This window comes from Ranitomeya variabilis, chromosome 6, assembly GCF_051348905.1.
Source record: "Ranitomeya variabilis isolate aRanVar5 chromosome 6, aRanVar5.hap1, whole genome shotgun sequence".
Lineage (NCBI taxonomy): Eukaryota > Metazoa > Chordata > Amphibia > Anura > Dendrobatidae > Ranitomeya > Ranitomeya variabilis.
In genome coordinates, this window is record NC_135237.1 from 125,604,798 (window position 1) to 125,624,716 (window position 19,919).

At 43.8% G+C, this 19,919-nt stretch overlaps 1 protein-coding gene across 1 annotated transcript in view; it reads left to right on the top strand.

Annotated features, from left to right (window-relative positions):
- STT3B (STT3 oligosaccharyltransferase complex catalytic subunit B) overlaps nt 1–19,919 on the top strand; it is a 170,606-nt gene that overhangs the window by 60,426 nt on the left and 90,261 nt on the right. Inside the window, exons 2-3 of the mRNA XM_077268964.1 lie at nt 5,969–6,077; nt 10,507–10,794. Coding sequence (XP_077125079.1) covers nt 5,969–6,077; nt 10,507–10,794 — 397 coding nt within the window. The remainder of the gene's footprint in view (nt 1–5,968; nt 6,078–10,506; nt 10,795–19,919) is intronic.

A 19,919-nucleotide genomic window follows, 5' to 3' on the forward strand; every position in this document is an offset into this window, starting at 1 on the left:
AACTTTTGGATTGTTTCCTATTGATCACTAGTAATGCTATTAGATGTAATGCTATTAGGGGAGTATATTCATGCAGCCGATCAGTCAGGCATGAGATGTACCGTAAATAATCTGACAGCTGGAAAGTCTCTGCACATAAGCAGGCTGTCTGCCCGCAATGTTCATGTCCCTAGGGATCCATAGGCACGCCTTATGGAGAGCATGATGCCTGAGTGGTGCACATGTTACTAGGAAATAATTTGGGGTTTTTCTTGGGGGGGGGGGGTTGGGAATCGGACTAGAAATGTGAGGCAGCAAGTGAAGTGTCAGGAGGTTTTGAAGTTCATTTGTTGTAAGGATGCAATTATGGCTAGGCGGTCGCCTCAAGCATTCCCGAAAATGCAGGTCTCGTGGGGGTCATCAATATGGAATCATAGAATGTTAGAGTTGGGAGGATCCTCCAGGGTCATTGTGTCCAACCCCCTGCACCATGCAGGACTCGGTAAACCATCTCAGACAGATGTCTGTCCAGCCTATGTTTGTACACTTCCAATGAAGGAAGAACTCACCACCTCTCTTGGCAGCCTGTTCCACTCATTGATCACCCTCACTGTCCAAATAATGTTTTCTAATATCTAATCTGTACCTGCTCCCGATCAGTTTCACTCCATTGCTTCTCATTTTTTCATGTGCAAATGAGACTGATTATCGCTCTACACTGTGACATCCCTTCAGATATCTGTAGACAGCTATTAAGTCTCCTCTAGGCCTTCTATTTTGCAAGTTAAACATTCCAAGATCCTTTAGCTGTTGCTTGTATTAAATAGTTTGCAGTCTGCTCACTATCCTGGTAGCTCTTCTCTGAACTTGCTCCCATTTTCTAGTTCAAAATGCAGCGGTCCAAGAAATCGGGCAACCAGAGACAAGTTGATGGTGACATGAAAACTGTTTTGACAGTACAAGAGGGAACTAATCAATGCAGATGGTTTTGGTTTACGCTTACATTTTGTGCAGACTGCCACTCCAAATTACTTGGTTTGCTATTTGCATGATTTCTCTTTTCTAAGGTGAATTGGGTGGGGGTCATCTGTCACTCTGGCAGTCTTGGAACAGAATTCTGTTGGAGTTGACTGAAAAATAAGTGTGGTTCCTCTTTGAACTATCCATGTGCCTTTTGAAGTAGATTAGCATAAATTATAAAGGAAATCTATTTAGCGTGCATTTGGCTCTGCCCCTCATGATCCTCATCTTCCTTTTTATAAAATGGAGGCTGGTGCAAAAAATTTTAAAAAGTCACAAATTTATGATTTCCTCCCATCAACTAAGCTCCTGTCAACTTCAATTTTATGGACTGTCTGTAGAAATCCAACTCTGCAGTCATTATTTTCTGGCGAGTGCAAAACCTGTGCTGATTGGTTATCACAATACCAAGATATGTCAATTTTTCTGTCTTGCCCAGACTCTTCTCTCCTGCCAACAGCTTTGTGCGAGAAGCCTTCCAGATTCCGGTGATCCATGCACTGGTCCTCCTGTGCCGCTGCTAGATTTTATACAGGCTTTGACTGATGAAATCTTTTAATGTGCCTGGAATTCTCCATGAATGCTTTCCCTGTAAAGAATCCATCACTCGTACTTAAAGCCCTGCCAACAAAACCATTGTCAGATCCTAATGAAAGACCAGCGGACTTCTTTACTAAAGCGTGAAGAAAGCAGATGCTGAAGGTCACTTTATCCGCTCATGCAAATACTTGTTCTTACAGGAAGTTCATCATTAACTGGAGCACATTGGTTAATGGAGTTGAGCTTCTGTCTTTGGTCTACGTGGAAGCTACAGTAGATTTGACATGAAGAATTGGATTCACACTCTTTGGTTATTGTGCTGCGTGTTCTCATCAAGGGCCTAAACTAAGAATGCATTTACACTTCACGATCCTAGGGGAATGAGTGTTCCTGATAATCACCCGACCAGCAAAATTATTTTTAAGCTTGCTTAAAATTTATCGTCAGAAGCATTGTCCTTTTTGTAAACAGGATATGACAATCTATAAAAGGGGTTATCCAAGAAAAGAAAAAAAAGTAAAATTATTATAAATGAAGTCCTAAATACATTTAACAGATCACACTTGTTTTGTCACATTAATATTAAAATGGCCACCGCTTTGCTTCATTGATGGAGTTCTGTCCTAGACACAGCAGGTGCTTTCCGCTGTGCTCCATGGTTTCCGTAGCTCCAGTAGAACTGACGTTATTTTGTAGTTGACCACTTATGGTCACCGCAGTCAGACGTTCCCTTGATAACCAGCTATATATTTTTTTTAAAGTTCTAGTTAAACTAGTATTGAATTATTTTTTTCTCTGTATGCTAACACATTATATGTGGCGCATCCCAGCAATACGTCATAGAGAATGTTTGTGCCCAGTTGACGTGGTGACCATCCCTTTTTGATCACATGTGGTCAGAGGACTCTGTTCTACTCTGCACAGCTCCACCACCCAGATGGACATTGAGTGGGGCTTTTCTGTTCTATTAGTAAGCAGGGCTGTGGAGTATGTAAGCCAAGCCTCCGGCTCCTCAATTTCCATGACTCTGACTCAAACTCCACCAAAATGGGCTCCGACTCTGACTCCACGACTCCGACTGCACAGCCCTGTTAGTAAGGCTTCCGATCTCAATATTTCACATGTGTTCTTCTTGTGGATTTCAGAGAGAATACTTACCCATTACATTGCCATCCATGTTTCATCCAAGTGCTATCCAATATTTTACTGGTAGGAGAAACTTTTTTTTGTCCCTTTAATGCAAGAATGAACAGGTGGCTTCCACATGGTAAATGGACCAAAATGGATGACAATGAGATGTTGTACAGAAGTGAGAAGCTGTCTCTGAATGAGCCTTTACACTGTCATTTTTAGAACGGGCTTCACAAGCATTGGAGAACATTGCCCGGATTCATAATAATCACTCTTCTGACTGGTTCCCCTTTATGGAAAAAAACTTACCGTAACTCTTTAGCAGCTCACCAAATCAAAGATCTTTTCTTCATCCCTGAAAGTAAAGATGAAAGTTCTCCAAGATTCTCTCCATTTTATCTGCTCCATGTTTTTTTTTTTTTTTTTTTTTAAATATATATATTGATACATACAAAAGGCTGCGATGATGAGTCAGATATGAGTTGTGCTTGTAGCTACACAGGATATATAGAGTGCAAGGTGTCCTATTCTGTCTTTCCTAGAACTCTGATTTCATACTTTTTATAGTTCACTAATATTAGGCCGACTTCTAGTTTTGGGCTTCTTTTTTGTCTGACAGAATGGCTTGCTGATACAATGCATTCCTTGCATTTGAGAGGTTGTTTCACAGATGTATAAGTTCAGACTGTACTTGGTATGAAAGAAATGTAGAATACAGCGACTTTGCCCTGACAGGTCAACGGCAGCGGGCACCAGATTTTAGAAAATGACAGTATTTGTCAAGCTCTGATGACTGTGCGTTCTGCTATATAAATGAAGCATTTACCTTTCAAGCCAAATAATGGTATTCATTCTGCTCCTGAACAGGTAGAAAATGTATTCTCCACTACTCGGGAGGAATACTTATTGGTCCAAGCCAAAAAGGGTTCTGCAAAAAACATGGTTCATCATGTCTCCATATTCTCTTATTTACCGTATTTATTTTTTTTCTCCTTCAAAATTCCTGTTTGCTCCCGGTGTGATGATTAGTTTGAAGTGACGGCCATTTAGGTTGTTCTCTATGGCTCACGCATCACTACAGCTTACTAAAGTAATTATTGAAGTGCAGTGAGTCCACTAATGGGTTTAGATGCCTTGGTTACTGACTACCACTATAGCGCTAACCTGTTCTGTAGCACAGCGCAGAGACGGGCACTGTTCACATTTAGTATCGTCTCTCTAGTTTCCTCTTCGCCCATGTCCACCCTGAATCTAAACTCATTGGAAGCTAGTTAACCCATCAGTGGACTTTATTCAATTTGGTAGGTAGTCTATACAACTGTGTGAAGCACATGCTAACTACATGCAGCTGTCTATGTTCCCTTTACAGAGCCACACTTGATCTGTTTATGCATACTGGGACATTTGTTGCTCATCGTTCTGGGTTTATCATAGTCATGTTCGTATCTGGATGCAGATTTCAGCTGAAGTTTTGAGCAGGTGTTTTTGTGGATTTTTTTTTCTATATTCTTCTTTAGAAACCCCATTTGTTTTTTTTACCTCTTCCTATATATCACATTGAAGTTTTCGGTCCTGCGCTCACATCCTGTTTAGCGGCCTTAGTGACAGCTTGTCGTTTGATGGGCAGAACCTGGGCTGAAGTTTAAAGGGGGTTGTCATACAAACCCTATATATTATAAGCAATATGTCATAGAACAAAACTAAGTTTTATAGTTGGATGGCTAAAAAAACTTTCCTGTGGTGAGATCTTATAAACATACACCTGTTGTGTACTGTGTAATGGCTGTGCCTGACCGTACAGTAACATGGTCTGATCATACCACAGCTCCTGGCCAGAGTAGGAAGAATAAGTGATTTATACAGACCACAAAGCAATGACTTTCAGTTGCTGCTTCCTGTAAGGTAAGACCTTTCACTTCCTGTTTTATCACAGGAGCGAGTGTTTCTACTGTGTTTCCAGTCTACTGGGCTGATCATAAACCAAGTCAGGGAGGTAGGAGCTTCATATGCCGCTGATCTCATGTCACTGATTTGCTTAGATGATCTCTGAGGGCTGAAGACCTAGCAGAAACACTTGATCCTGTGATAAAATAGCCAGGGACATGTGATCCCACTGAACACAGCAGCTTTGAGCCCCTGCTGTCCATTCTGTGTATAGTACTTTACTTTTTGCTTCCCCCTTTCGTCAGGAGACGTGGTATGTGTCTAAATTTCTGCATGGTTAGAAATATCTGTAGTACAATAAATGTGCCCCCCACCTCCATGTACAAGATTTATCTCAGCAGAGGAACTTTTTATTTTTTAACACATTCTGTTGTAAATCTTATTTTTATTCCATGATGTATTCATTAAGATGTTCTTTGTGTGACCACTCCATTAAGAACCTCTGCTCTACTTGTCAGTCAGTTACTTTAGCCTTATTTCTTCTGGCCTGTTTGACTTCTTCTCTAGCGCACCCCCAGATGTTTCAGGCAAGGAAGTCTCTGGTGGTCACTGCAATGTGTTGTAGGAATTTATAAAGGGGGTAGACGAGCTGTTGGCGCTGCCTTTTGAGCGTGATAAGTAGAATCACGGCCCTCCTATATAAAATCCTAGGTATTTTATAACATTTCAATTGATTCTCATCTCGTCAACCGCTACACATAGACTTGCTTATGGCACATAGGTGTTATAGAGGAAGGTCCCAACAAAGTAATTAATACAGCCCTGATTGTTACAGTCCAGTATTTGTTGAGACTCCATTGATCAAATCATAGACTGAACGTTCCTGTCTTGTATGTGAGAAATGTTGTCTATTTTCAATGGAAATGTACGATACCTGTTGGCATATGTGCAAAATGAGGGGGTCTTACATTGCGGCCTACTACAGTGGGTGGGAGCTGTATTATGGTAGTGCTTAGACTGAGGAGGTACAGGGGTGACATACATCTACCGAATGCAGTTTGATATGCATGTAGATATGTGACTGGGAGATGAATGGGCTTCAGAATGGCTGACTGTGGCTACAACTTCTGCTCTGACAAGTGTACAGATGGGAAATGGCTCATGTTGTCTGATCCAGCATTACACACGGGGCCATGTGTTCGCCCTGTGCCGAGTAAGTCATTGCACGCTCAATGTTATAAGAGTATTCTTCCCGTTCTGCAGAATAAAATTAATACCGCCACTCTGCTTTGTATGTGCACATGCCATAGGATGACATTGATTGTTGTCTTTTTAAGCAGATGCCAAGCATGTCATTTATGTGAGAAAGGCTTATTCAGTCGTACAGCTTTAACTCCTCTGTGCTTTTTTACAGGTTCAACTACAGATCAACACATCATCTCGCATCCCACGGGTTTTATGAATTTTTAAATTGGTTTGATGAAAGAGCATGGTATCCACTGGGAAGAATAGTGGGTGGCACGGTAAGTGTCCTGACTATTTGCTCTGTTTGAGGGATTGCTTTATTAGGTATATTTTTAGCATTGATTGACTCCTGTAATTTTCTGTACTGCTGCACCCTTACATAGTGAAAACCGCTGGATTTTGATCGACATTGGCACTAGTCAGCTAATGTAAAATTCCGCAGCTGCTAGATAGATTCGTTAACTTTTTTGCTATTTAAAAATGGGTTATTCCACAATCAAACCACAGCTAAGCACTGTACTTGGCGTTGTCTGTCAGACCCAGGAGGCGTGGTATTTGTCATTGTTTTACGGCATTTACCGTGCAATATAAATGACATGATGAGGATAACACAGTATTATATCAGAGGTTAGTAGCGCTGAGCAAACCTGAAAGTCAATATATTTTTTTTTTTTTTGCAGGTATGTTTAAATCAGGAAGACATTGTGAGATTTTTCAATTCAATTTGAATCTGCCAGAAAGGGGTTTAAAAAATAATACCTCCTCTTCGTTCTCATTCAGATACCTGGCTCCCTGCCCAGTCCTTCTACTGGCTCCTCTTCCTACTCTCCCCGCTGCTGCAGCGGCCATCATTGCTGGCCGGGTCGCACATAGTGACAGGGGTGCGATGCAGGTTAATGTCACATGAGATGTGATGTGTGTCATTAATGTGGGGTATGCCACAAGGCTGGGGCCTAGTTGGTGGAGTCGCCCACCAGTAGACCAGATGGGGACAGAAAATAAGAGTAGCCAGTAAAAGAACTGTGTGGAAAGCGGCACTAGTGGCACAGGTATGTGGAGGGGCCAGGTAGCGGCAAGTAAGACCTCTGCATCAGGCGCTGCAGTATGTTGGCGCTAGACAAACAAGTATAACAAATGATCACTTTCTTTACAGTTGTGACAATAGAACAAAGTGTGTATTATTTTGAAAAAGGAGGAGGGGGGAAGAGGAAGGGTTGAAGCTTGACACGCCGAGACATGCATCTAAGAACTGTTGCAAATAAATGTAACTGATGGGTGCCGTACCTGCCGGTGATTAACAGCTGCTGTAGACGAAGGGAGAAATGGGGATTTCCAGCACATCCATCCAGTTTGAGTAAAATAATCAAAATTTATTTAGAACATTTTAAAAAACAACATTAAAAAGAAAGAGAGAGGAACATCTAGAAGAGAGGACAATAAGCACATCTCACATAGTCCATGCACAGAAGAAGTGGGCTAAGTTGCCTCTAGACACCAATTATCTCTAGAGGAAACAAGTTCTGGCAGGTTAAAGTCTAAGGCCATGTGCACACGTTCAGGATTGTTAGCGTTTTTTTCGCGTTTTTTCGCTATAAAAACGTGATAAAAACGCGAAAAAAAACGCTTACATAAGCCTCCTATTATTTACAGGGTATTCCGCATTTTTGGTGCAAATGTTGCGATTTTTTCCACGAAAAAATCGCATAGCGGAAAAAAAAGCAACATGTTCATTAAAAATGCGGAATTGCAGGGATTCCGCACACCTAGGGGTCCATTGATCTGCTTACTTCCCGCACGGGGCTGTGCACACCATGCGGGAAGTAAGCAGATTATATGCGGTTGGTACCCAGGGTGGAGGAGAGGAGACTCTCCTCCACGCACTGGGCACCATATAAGTGGTCAAAAAATAAGAAATAAAATAATAAACAGTCCTATACTCACCCTCGATGTCTTGCCGCCTCCTCGCACGCTGCCGTTCGGTTTCTGTACCTGGTGTGCGCTGAAGGACCTCGCCGAATGACGTCACTGTCCTGTGATTGGTCGTGAGCGGTCATGTGACCGCTCACGTGACCGTGACGTCACGGGAGGTCCTGTGCGCACAGACCAGCTATACGGAACGGACGCCGGTGAGATGTCTGGGTGAGTATAAGCATTTTTTTATTTTTTTTATTATTTTTAAACATTCTATCTTTTACTATAGATGCTGCATAGGCAGCATCTATAGTAAAAAGTTGGTCACACTTGTCAAACGCTATGTTTGACAAGTGTGACCAACCTGTCAGTCAGTTTTCCAAGCGATGCTACAGATCGCAGGGAAAACTTTAGCATTCTGCAAGCTAATTACGCTTGCAGAATGCTAAAAAAACGCGAAAAAAACGGAAAAAAAAAAATGCGGATTTCTTGCAGAAAATTTCCGGTTTTCTTCAGGAATTTTCTGCAAGAAATCCGCAACGTGTGCACATACCCTAACATGTCCCCAAATTTGACACAGGGGCTTGATTCATTAAAGCTTTTACAGCAAAATCTTGGCACTTTTTGCCAAGCTCCAATAAATTGGGCAGAGCTAGGATGGGGTTTTTGCTATGACACAAATCTTACTCCAGCAAGGACTGGAGTTAGGCTACGTTCACATTTGCGGTCCTCGCCGCAGCGTCGGGCGCCGCAGCGGCGCCGCATGCGTCATGCGCCCCTATATTTAACATGGGGGCGCATGGACATGCGGCGCACTTGCGTTTTGCGCCGCATGCGTCGCTGCGGCGCCTGCGTCCGGGCGCAGAGGACGCAGCAAGTTGCATTTTTGCTGCGTCCAAATTCAATGAAAAAAACGACGCATGCGGCGCAAAACGCAGCGTTGTGCATGCGTTTTGCTGCGTTTTTATTTGCGTTGTGCGTTGCGGCGCCGACGCTGCGGCGCACAACGCAAATGTGAACGTAGCCTAAGATTTATTGCGAGGCGTACTCTACTTATCACACGTTCCTGATTCATTGAAAGGCTCGCACTCCATCACCGTCCGCTCATCAAGACTAGCGGCTTTGATTAATTTGGGCCAAGGGCTAGGCTATTGGGCAGTGTGTGTGTGGTAACCATAAACCCCCAAAAAGGTCACATATGAAAATGCAGTCATCCCCTGTAAACTTCTGCCCCTTGGTAAAATGAAATGACTTTCCCGTGTCCTACCACAAGTCCTGGGCAGCCGCGGAGATGGTGATTTAATCTCTCAATAACAGAAGTGTTTGCACAAGGTCATCATATTTCTCCTTTCTGCTGAATTAACTTGCATGTTTATTCCCCCCCCTGATTTTTTAATGAATATATTAATATATTATTTATTAATAATAAAAAAAAAAGTTGTATTTTTTGCTGATTTCTAAGTCCTGCAGTGTTTTTAATTGGGATGTTTAAAACAAACCCCATTCCGTTTGTAGGAAGGAGAATATTTAGCATTTTAACCTGAGTTCTTAAAATGGTAACTTCGGATGATTAGTAAAATGTCATATGTAGTAATCTGACAGTGTAAATTATAAATGGGATACAAGGTTAGATCTCTCCAGCTTTCCTAATTGGCTCTGGTGTCGTTAGCGTTCTCTTCCAGTTTGTACATTTGGCCTCCTTTCTCAGTAAAATGTTTGCTTTAACTCCATTCTACCGGTTTCATGCAATCCATTCCCTGTAATATGACTAGTCTGTTTCCTTTATGATGTGGAGAAAAGATGCCCATGACATATTAATGGCATGTGGGAACGAGGAGCATGGGAATTGGATAATTATAAAGCCCAATGTATTTCCGACCATTATCCTCTGGATTGGGAATAATAGGTGGATCAGCGGTGGCTCAATCGTGGACTGGAATGGAGGACCCATTTTACCTGCTCCCAAGAATGTGGCTGGAAACAGCTGAACATGGCATTTTATGTTCATTCGGGGATTCTCTGCGATTTCTACATATACCCAAACCCCCGACTTTCATACTTTTAACAGTCCTGCAGCTAAGGGAATAGGGGACCGGACTCATTCATTTTGTTTCTTAAACCTCCACCGATCTAGAATTTTGTAACTTATCCAGGTTATGAACAACAACTGTTTCTGAATGGAAACCCCTTTAACAGATTGATTGATTTTGAAAGTATATAAAGATTGCAAAGCCACATAAAGGAGCTAGAATGCACAAATGCCATTGCGTAGAGTCACGGCCGGCCGTTTAGGGGCAGCTGACAGGTTCCCTATAAATAAAACATAAGTTGGAGCATTTTTACTACTTTATTTCCTGTAGAGCTCTGTAAGGACCAATTCTGCAGCTACTCGCGGGTCTTGTTGACCTAGATGTCTTCAAAGAAGCTGTTTAAATGAAACTCTAATATAATATTTGAGGACTCCCTTCCCCCTTCGCAACCCCATCTCTTAATCCACAGCAATTCGTTCCTATCATTTGGGGATGCGGTCTTTAATCCTACACTTTCCCCGCAGACTATCTTGCCAAGATAGTGTAAAATGACGTGAATGTAATGCGTGGATGCCGGGCTCCGGCTCATAGAAGGCCGATATTATCTGCGGGATCTGAATTTATGTACAGTATTTTGTTTTGTGGTTATTGGTTTTAAACTTGTAATCAGGATGTCTAAAAAAAACAAAAGCTACCATTTCTATATGTACTTGATCAGGAAATAATCCATGTACCTATTTTTACTTTCACTGTTTTTCTTCTGCAGGTGTACCCTGGGCTGATGGTGACAGCCGGACTTATCCATTGGGTTCTAAACATGCTGAACATCACCGTCCACATAAGAGATGTGTGTGTGTTCCTAGCACCCGTTTTCAGCGGCCTTACATCCATTTCCACCTTTTTGCTCACTCGAGAACTGTGGAACCAGGGAGCAGGACTGCTAGCTGCCTGCTTCATTGCTATAGTGCCAGGCTACATATCCCGATCGGTAGCTGGATCCTTTGACAATGAAGGCATTGCCATTTTTGCACTGCAGTTTACATATTATTTGTGGGTAAGTAATTGGATTTTCCTCTTCCCTGTAGCCTTTCTCCACACTCTGGCAAAGAAACAATAACCACCTTTATGAACTGCATAAATTGTCTGAACATTCATCTGCATTTTCCTCACACATCACTGTCTTTTCAACATGCCCCATCACAATTTTAAGGAATGAATAGAAATTCTGCTGGCTTTCCAGTGCCATTCTGTGTAGTCATTGTTACTGTTTTCTCGTCCGTTGAAATCTGCTTCCCCTCCATGCTGGTTTGCCCATGGCTAGCGGGCATTTCCCCTCGTGTTTGTGGCATATGTGGCTTGCTACACGGTCGTTCCTGAGCATGCTTTCCGTATGCAGATTATTCATGCACCGTTACATTTATGACCCAGGCTTCACTGTTTAGTAGGCTCTGGGTGACGCGTACTGGATCATTAATGAAGGTGCCGGCAGTTTATTGTTGGCTGTAACTACCGATCTCTTGTAAATGTTTATTGACTCGCTTAGCACGGTTTTAATATTTTTATGGTCTCTATTAACTACCCACTTGTGTAATAAAGATTCAGGGACTATTGTATTAACGCTTAGGACAGGGCTCCAAATGATGGGCTAATGGTTACAAGACATTATGTGGTTTTAGATTTAGAAGCCAACGGAATTACTGTATGGCTGAGGCCTTTTATCATATTGTGGAGGTTAACAGCTCCAAGGAGTTCTGCAAGCTTGAAAAATTAAAAAATCTTTTAAAGGGATCATCTGAAGTGTTTTCTCTTGAGCAGCTCAGAGCTCTGCAGTCTCCTTACTGCCTTGTTTCTGGCTGGGCAGGCACTCCTCCTTAAATGATGGTTCTGGTGAGCAGAGCTGTAGTATTAGAGCAGAGCTATACGGTTCTGCTAACACAATTAGCCCACAGTGGATTGTTCTGGAGTGTACACTATCTCTGTATTTTCACATAGAGATAGGACATGTTAATGAGCACACAGCTGTGTACCCTGAGAGCCATGATTGGGAGACCTGCTCTGAAAGCTGTTGGGCTGGTGGATTTTACAAGATTTATGACGGCAAATTGTCAGAAGCTGGGAGGGAGGTGAGGAAATGCTCTATAGAAATCAGTGGCCCGGAGATAGGTGGCTGTGCATATTGGGAATTAACTTGTCTCTTGGAATAACTGCTGGGCATTCACTAGTGGCTGAGCTCAATTTAAACCAGCTTTACACTATGAAAGACAAATGTTCTCAATGCAGGAGCATGACATCAGAAAGGAAAATCAAGTCAATTGCAAACTTGCTTATTCTCATGTTAACTAAGTAAGGCAATTTTTAATAACTTAGAATACCCTTAGACAATTTTTAGGAAGTTGGTGTGCAGTTCACAATTCCCTTTCCCCCCCATATCCTGGGTTTGTTAGCACCTTTTAGGCTGTGTGCACACGTAGAATGGTCCACTGCGGATTTGATAAATCTGCAGGGCAAAAACGCTGCGTTTTTGCTGCAGATTTATTGCGGATTTACCACCGTTTTTCTGCGGTTTTCACTGCGGTTTTACAACTGCGGTTTTCTATTGGAGCAGCTGTAAAACCGCTGCGGAATCCGCAGAAAGAATTGACATGCTGCGGAATGTAAACCGCTGCGTTTCCGCGCTTTTTTTTCCCGCAGCATGTGCACAGCGTTTTTTGTTTCCCATAGGTTTACATTGTAATGTAAATTCATGGGAAACTGCTGAGGATCCGCAGCATTTTCCGCATCGTGTGCACATACCCTTATACTTCTTATGCAGGGCATGCCTCCTGTGCATTTGTTGAAAAATACGTTTCCCCAATTTCTTTAGCTTTGATTGTGCATGCGTCAGAACTGTAAATGAAGTAGCTCCAAAGATTATCCCTGACCCATGTGGAGGGCAGCGGGGTACTCAGTACTGGGTCTCTCTGTCTCGGTTCTGGGGATGTCACGGTGGCCCGACCCGGTCCGTGACCCTGCTAAGGGGCGCCCAATCAAAGGAGTAGGTAGAAGTCTGTCAAGTGTTCGTGACGCCACCTGTGGTATTCGGTCAGGGTGACCGACGCTGCTAGGGGTCCGCTGGGGTGATGGAATGGCAGCTAGATGGTGTAACTTCCCACAGGTGAGGTATGTCCCCAGGGCTTCCCAGAGGCATAGATGGTGATGGTGTAGATCGCAGTAAATGATGACGACACAGGGTTGCAGTCTCTTTACCTTTTACTGTAGACTTCGGCATCCACAATCCAGAGCACTGCTAACAGGGCAAGCTGAGACCGGCCGGTCCGAAGGCACATCCAGAGTTCCCTTTGCAGGTGGAAATCAGTAGCCTTCCTACTTGCGCCTGTGTGTTGTAGTACCTCCCTGCTGAGCACCACGGGATAGTCCTCACAACTCTTGTATCTGTTTCTGATGTTCTCTCTCCGTCCCCCAGTTGGTATGGCTAGGACGCACCCGTATGACGGGGTAGGCCTGGAGTTATTTTATAGGGACCCTAGAGACTCCCCTCTCCCACAATTGCCTCCGTTGTCTGCTTAGGTGAAAAGGTGAGACAGCCAACCTAGAGTAAACTGCCCTGCCGTAGTTCAGAGTAATGCGTAGAGTCTATTACTCCCTCGGCGTTCCGGCCACCGGCTACGTGCCTCAGAAGGATGTTGCCGATCTTGGGGCACGACTCCTCCTGGTTCTATCTCCTTTGTGCTGTGATCTCGTTTCTCACTTCTCCACAAAATACTTCGCTTCGTGTCCTATCTTAGGATGCCACCGCAATGAAGTGCCGGCGCGGCTCCGTAACAATCTGTCTCGTGCTAGGCCACTGTCAGGATCCCACCCCTGACAGGGACCTCCCTGAGTCTTCCCAAGCAACGCTCTTCTCTCACTAGATGTTACCTGGGCAAAACCCAGTCAGCTTCTCCCTAACTTCCTATCCGACTCCCAGTTTTACCAGATTGTGAGGAGTGGCCTAATACATAGAACCTTTTGCTCCCCCTGGTGGCCGGAGTGTGAAGTGTAGTGTGTGACTGTGATACCTGGTCAGGTGAACTCCTTTAGTGCCATCAGACGTACCATCACTCCCCCTTGTGGAAGAGCGACGTTACTGCAACGACCAGGACTCTGGGGCGCTGCACTTGTATAATTTACATTGTGTGGTGGGATTCAGTTTATGCTCGCTAAGTATATATTTGGACACAATGTCTTTAGGCGCCAACGTCCCTGCAAAGTTATCCAAGGCAAAAACTCCTCAGGAAAATGTCAGCTGTTTTTCTCTTGAAGCATCTTTTGTGGCTGTTTTGCTGTTGACATCTTTTCTACATTCTGGAAGCCTCCAGAGGAATGAACTGGTCACTTCTCTTAGCCACTTCGTGACTTTTGAAGCCCTAAGGAGTAGTGATGAGCGAGTGTACTCGTTGCTCGGGTGACCTCCGAGTATTTGTGAGTGCTCGGAGATTTAGTTTTCATCGCGGCAGCTGAATGATTTACAGCTATTAGCCAGCTTGATTACATGTGAGGATTCCCTAGCAACCAGGCAACCCCCACATGTACTCAGGCTGGGTAGTAGCTGTAAATCATGCAGCTGCGGTGATGAAAACTAAATCTCCGAGCACTAACAAATACTCGGAGACCACCCGAGCAACGAGTACACTCCGCTCATCACTACTAAGGAGATAAAAAGTGACACAAGACATATGCACAGCACGTTGTTTTGACATTATTGCACATTATGTTCATGATTTGTAACTGTTTTTTAACGCTTTTTAACCCCTTAACGACCGCCGATACGCCTTTTAACGGCGGCCGCTAAGGGTACTTAATCCACAGCGCCGTTAATTAACGGCGCTGTGGAAAAAGTGAATAGCGCCCCCCAGAGTCGGATTTTCTCTGGGGTCTCGGTTGCCGAGGGTAGCCGAGACCCCAGAGAACATGATTCGGGGGGTTTTTACCGACCCCCGAGTTGCGATCGCCGGTAATTAACCGTTTACCGGCGGTCGCAACAAAAAAAAAAAAAAAAACGCGATGTGCCGTTTAATTTCTCTGTCCTCCGATGTGATCGCACATCGGAGGACAGAGAAATAGGGTCCCCGATGGCCCCCGATAGCCCCCCAATACTTACCTACCTCCCCCGGTGCTCCTCGTGTCTCCCCATGGGCGCCGCCATCTTTTTTCCGGGAAAAAATGGCGGGCGCACGCGCAGTGCGCCCGCCGCCCGGCACCCAGATGTTCTTTGGGGTCTCGGCTGCCGGGGGTAGCCGAGACCCCAAAGAACATGATCGGGGTCGGTTTGCACCGACCCCTGCTTTGCGATCGCCGGTAATTAACAGTTTACCGGCGACCGCAAAAAAAAAAAAAAAGCGATCAGTTATTTCTCTGCCCTCTGATGTGATCGCACATCAGAGGACAGAGAAATAGGGGGATTCGGGGACCCTATCATACTCACCCGGGGTCCCTGGGTCCTCTTCTGTCTTCTCCTGCCAGCCGGCTTTTTCATCATGGCGGGCGCATGCGCAGTGCGCCCGCCATCTGCTGCCATCTGCCGGCCGGCAGGAGAAGACAAGTTGGGGCTAAAATTAGGGTTAGGGTTAGAGTTAGGGTTAGGGTTAGGGTTAGAGTTAGGGTTAGGGTTAGGGTTAGGGTTAGGGTTGGGGCTAAATTTAGGGTTAGGGTTATGGCTAGGGTTAGAGTTAGGCTACTTTCACACTAGCGTTTTTTGGCTTCCGTCGCAATGCGTCGTTGGAGAAAAAACGCATCCTGCAAAAGTGCTTGCAGGATGCGTTTTTTCTCCATTGGCTTGCATTAGCGACGGATTGCCACATGTCGCATCCGTCGTGCGACGGATGCGTCGTGCTTCGGCGGACCGTCGACACAAAAAAAACTGCATGTAACTTTTTTGTGCGACGTGTCCGCCATTTCCGACCGCGCATGCGTGGCCGGAACTCCGCCCCCGCCTCCCCGCACCTCACAATGGGGCAGCGGATGCGTTGAAAAAACAGCATCCGCTGCACCCGTTGTGCGGCGCTTACAACGCTAGCGTCGGTACGTCGGCCCGACACACTGCGATGGGCCGAGTACGACGCTAGTGTGAAAGTAGCCTTAGGCTTCTTTCACACTTGCGTCGGTACGGGGCGGTCGCAATGCGTCGGCCCGATGTACCGACGCACGTTGTGAAAATTGTGCACAACGTGGGCAGCGGATGCAGTTTTTCAACGCATCCGCTGCCCAGTCTATGTCCTGGGGAGGAGGGGGCAGCGTTACGGCCACGCATCCGCGGAAATGGCGGACGCGACGTACAAAAAAAAGGTTACATTGAACTTTTTTTGTGACGACGGGGGCTAAAGTTATGGTTAGGGTTGGGGCTAAAGTTAGGGTTGGGGCTAAAGTTAGGGTTAGAGTTGGGATTAGGGTTAGCGTTTGGATTAGGGTTGGGATTAGTGTTACGTTTGGGATTAGGGTTGGGATTAGGGTTAGGGTTGGGATTAGGGTTAGGGGTGTGTTGGATTTAGGGTTTTGATTAGGGTTATGGTTAGGGTTGAGATTAGGGCTGTTTTGGGGTTAGGGTTGTGATTATCGTTAGGGTTGTGATTAGGATTATGGATCGGGTTGAGATTAGGGTTAGGGCTGTGTTGGGGTTAGGGTTGGAGTTAGAATTGGGGGGTTTCCACTGTTTAGGTACATCAGGGGGTCTCCAAACACGACAGCCAATTTTGCGCTAAAAAAGTCAAATGGTACTCCCTCCCTTCTGAGCTCTGCCGTGCGCCCAAACAGTGGTTTACCCCCACATATGGGGCATCAGCGTACTCGGGATAAATTGGACAACAACTTTTGGGGTCCAATTTCTCCTGTTACCCTTGTGAAAATAAAAACTTGGGGGCTAAAAATCTTTTTTGTTGGAAAAAAATATATTTTTTTATTTTCACTACTCTGCATTATAAATTTCTGTGAAGCACTTGAGCTTTCAAAGTTCTCACCACATATCTAGATAAGTTCCTTAGGGGGTCTAGTTTCCAAAATTTGGTCACTTGTGGGGGTTTCTACTGTTTAGGTACATTAGGGGTCTGCAAACGCAACATAACGCCCGCAGACAATTCTATCAAAGTCTGCATTCCAAAATGGCGCTCCTTCCCTTCCGAGCTCTGCCGTGCGCCCAAACAGTGGTTTACCCCCACATATGGGGTACCAGCATACTCAGGACAAATTGGACAACAACTTTTGGGGTCCAATTTCTCTTGTTACCCTTGTGAAAATAAAAATTTGGGGGCTAAAAAAATCTTTTTTGTGGGAAAAAAAATATTTTTTATTTTCACTACTCTGCATTATAAACTTCTGTGAAGCACTTGGGCATTCAAAGTTCTCACCACATATCTAGATAAGTTCCTTGGGGGGTCTATTTTCCAAAATGGGGTCACTTGTTGGGGGTTTCTACTGTTTAGGTACATTAGGGGTCTGCAAACGCAACATAACGCCCGCAGACAATTCTATCAAAGTCTGCATTCCAAAATGGCACTCCTTCCCTTCCGAGCACTGCCGTGCGCCCAAACAGTGGTTTACCCCCACATATGGGGTACCAGCATACTCAGGACAAATTGGACAACAACTTTTGGGGTCCAATTTCTCTTGTTACCCTTGTGAAAATAAAAACTTGGGGGCTAAAAAATCTTTATTGTTAAAAAATATATATTTTTTATTTTCACGACTCTGCATTATAAACTTCTGTGATGCACTTGGGCATTCAAAGTTCTCACTACACATCTAGATAAGTTCCATGGGGGGTCTAGTTTCCAAAATGGGGTCACTTTTGGGGGGTTTCTGCTGTTTAGGCACATCAGGGGCTCTCCAAACGCGACATGGCGTCCGATCTCAATTCCAGTCAATTTTGCATTGAAAAGTCAAATGGCGCTCCTTTGCTTCCGAGCTCAGCCATGCGCCCAAACAGTGGTTTACCCCCACATATAGGGTGTCGGCGTACTCAAGACAAATTGTACAACAGCTTCTGGGGTCCATTTTCTCCTGTTACCCTTGGTAAAATAAAAATTTGGAGGCAAAAAGATCATTTTTGTAGAAAAAATGCGATTTTTTTTATTTTCACGGCTCTACGTTATAAACTTCTGTGAAGCACCTGGGGGTTTAAAGTGCTCACCACACATCTAGATAAGTTCCTTAAGGGGTCTAGTTTCCAAAATGGTGTCATATGTGGGGGGTCTCTACTGTTTAGGCACATCAGCGGCTCTCCAAACGTGACATGGCGTCCGATCTCAATTCCAGCCAATTCTACATTGAAAAAGTAAAACGACACTCCTTCTCTTCCAAGCTCTGCGGTGCGCCCAAACAGTGGTTTACCCCCATATATGGGGTATCGACGTACTCAGGAGAAATTGCACAACAACTTTTGTGGTCTAATTTCTCCTGTTACCCTTGTGAAAATAAAAATTTGGGGGCAAAAAGATCATTTTTGTAGAAAAAATGAGATTTTTTATTTTCACGGCTCTACGTTATAAACTTCTGTGAAGCACTTGGGGGTTCAAAGTGCTCACCACACATCTAGATAAGTTCCTTAAGGGGTCTAGTTTCCAAAATGGTATCACTTGTGGGGGGTTTCCACTGTTTAGGCACATCAGGGACTCTCCAAACGCGACATGGCATCCGATCTCAATTCCAGCCAATTCTGCATTGAAACAGTCAAACGGTGCTCCTTCACTTCCAAGCTCTGCGGTGCGCCCAAACAGTGGTTTACCTCCACATATGGGGTATCGGTGTACTCAGGAAAAATTGCACAACAAAATTTGTGGTTAAATTTCTGTTTTTACACTTGTGAAAATTAAAAAAAAATGGTTCTGAAGTAAAATGTTTGCAAAAAAGTGTAAAATGTTCATTTTTTTCTTCCACATTGTTTTAGTTCCTGTGAAGTACGTAAAGGGTTAATAAACTTCTTGAATGTGGTTTTGAGCAGCTTGAGGGGTGCAGTTTTTAGAATGGTGTCACACTTGGTTATTTTCTATCATATAGACCCCTCAAAATCACTTCAAAGGTGATGTGGTCCCTAAAAAAAACATGGTGTTGTAAAAATGAGAAATTGCTGGTCAACTTTTAACCCTTATAACTCCCTAACAAAAAAAAAAATTGTTTCCAAAATTGTGCTGATGTAAAGTAGACATGTGAGAAATGTTATTTATTAACTATTTTTTGTGACATATCTCTCTGATTTAAGGGCATAAAAATACAAAGTTTGAAAATTGCAAAATTTTAAAAATTTTCGCCATATTTCCATTTTTTTCATAAATAATCGCAAGTAATATCGAAGAAATGTTACCACTAACTTGAAGTACAACATGTCACGAAAAAACAATCTTAGAATCAGCGGGATCCGATAAAGCGTTCCAGAGTTATAACCTCATAAAGTGACACTGGTCAGAATTGTAAAAATTGGCTCGGTCATTAAGTACCAAATTGGCTCTGTCACTAAGGGGTTAAGGTGGGTTCCAGGCGCAATTCACCTGTACAAGACAGGCCATACCAGCTTTAAGAGGTCTGTTCACATAAGCATTGAAACCTAGCCCTCCCCTGTGTACACAGTGATTTTATTCATAACCTGTGACCAATATTTCTGATATCAAAGGAGCATCGCATTGACATGGCCACTTCAGGTATCTAAGAGGAAAACACATTGAGTCACTTAAAAATCAATGCGACCCACCTACTAAAAATGTTCCGCTATCATGGTAAGGATTAGTAAATATACCTGGTACCCCCATTCCATTCATTGTGCCACTTACGCCTGGTCTCAAGACCTCATATATAACACAAAACAGCATTATTATAAACCTTAGCTTACCATGCTAAAAACCAAGCCCTCCTACAGGAATATCCACAGAAATATTTGGGTTTCAAAACACCTGCAACACCACACAAATTTTATTTATTTATTTATTTTAAGCAGTTGAATAAAAATGAATAAAATCATACTGACCTGAAAAATCATGTTAGCAAGTAATTTTTATCACATAATGAACATTGTAAGGAAAAAAAAAAGACAATGTTTGAATAGAGAGAGAAAAACGGAGCCACTGATCGGCTACAAAAGTAGCGGACGATGAAGGCTACATTCACTCTTCCATTATTGCATCCAGCAGGAACAGACGGCTTTTCTGCCATGTGCCA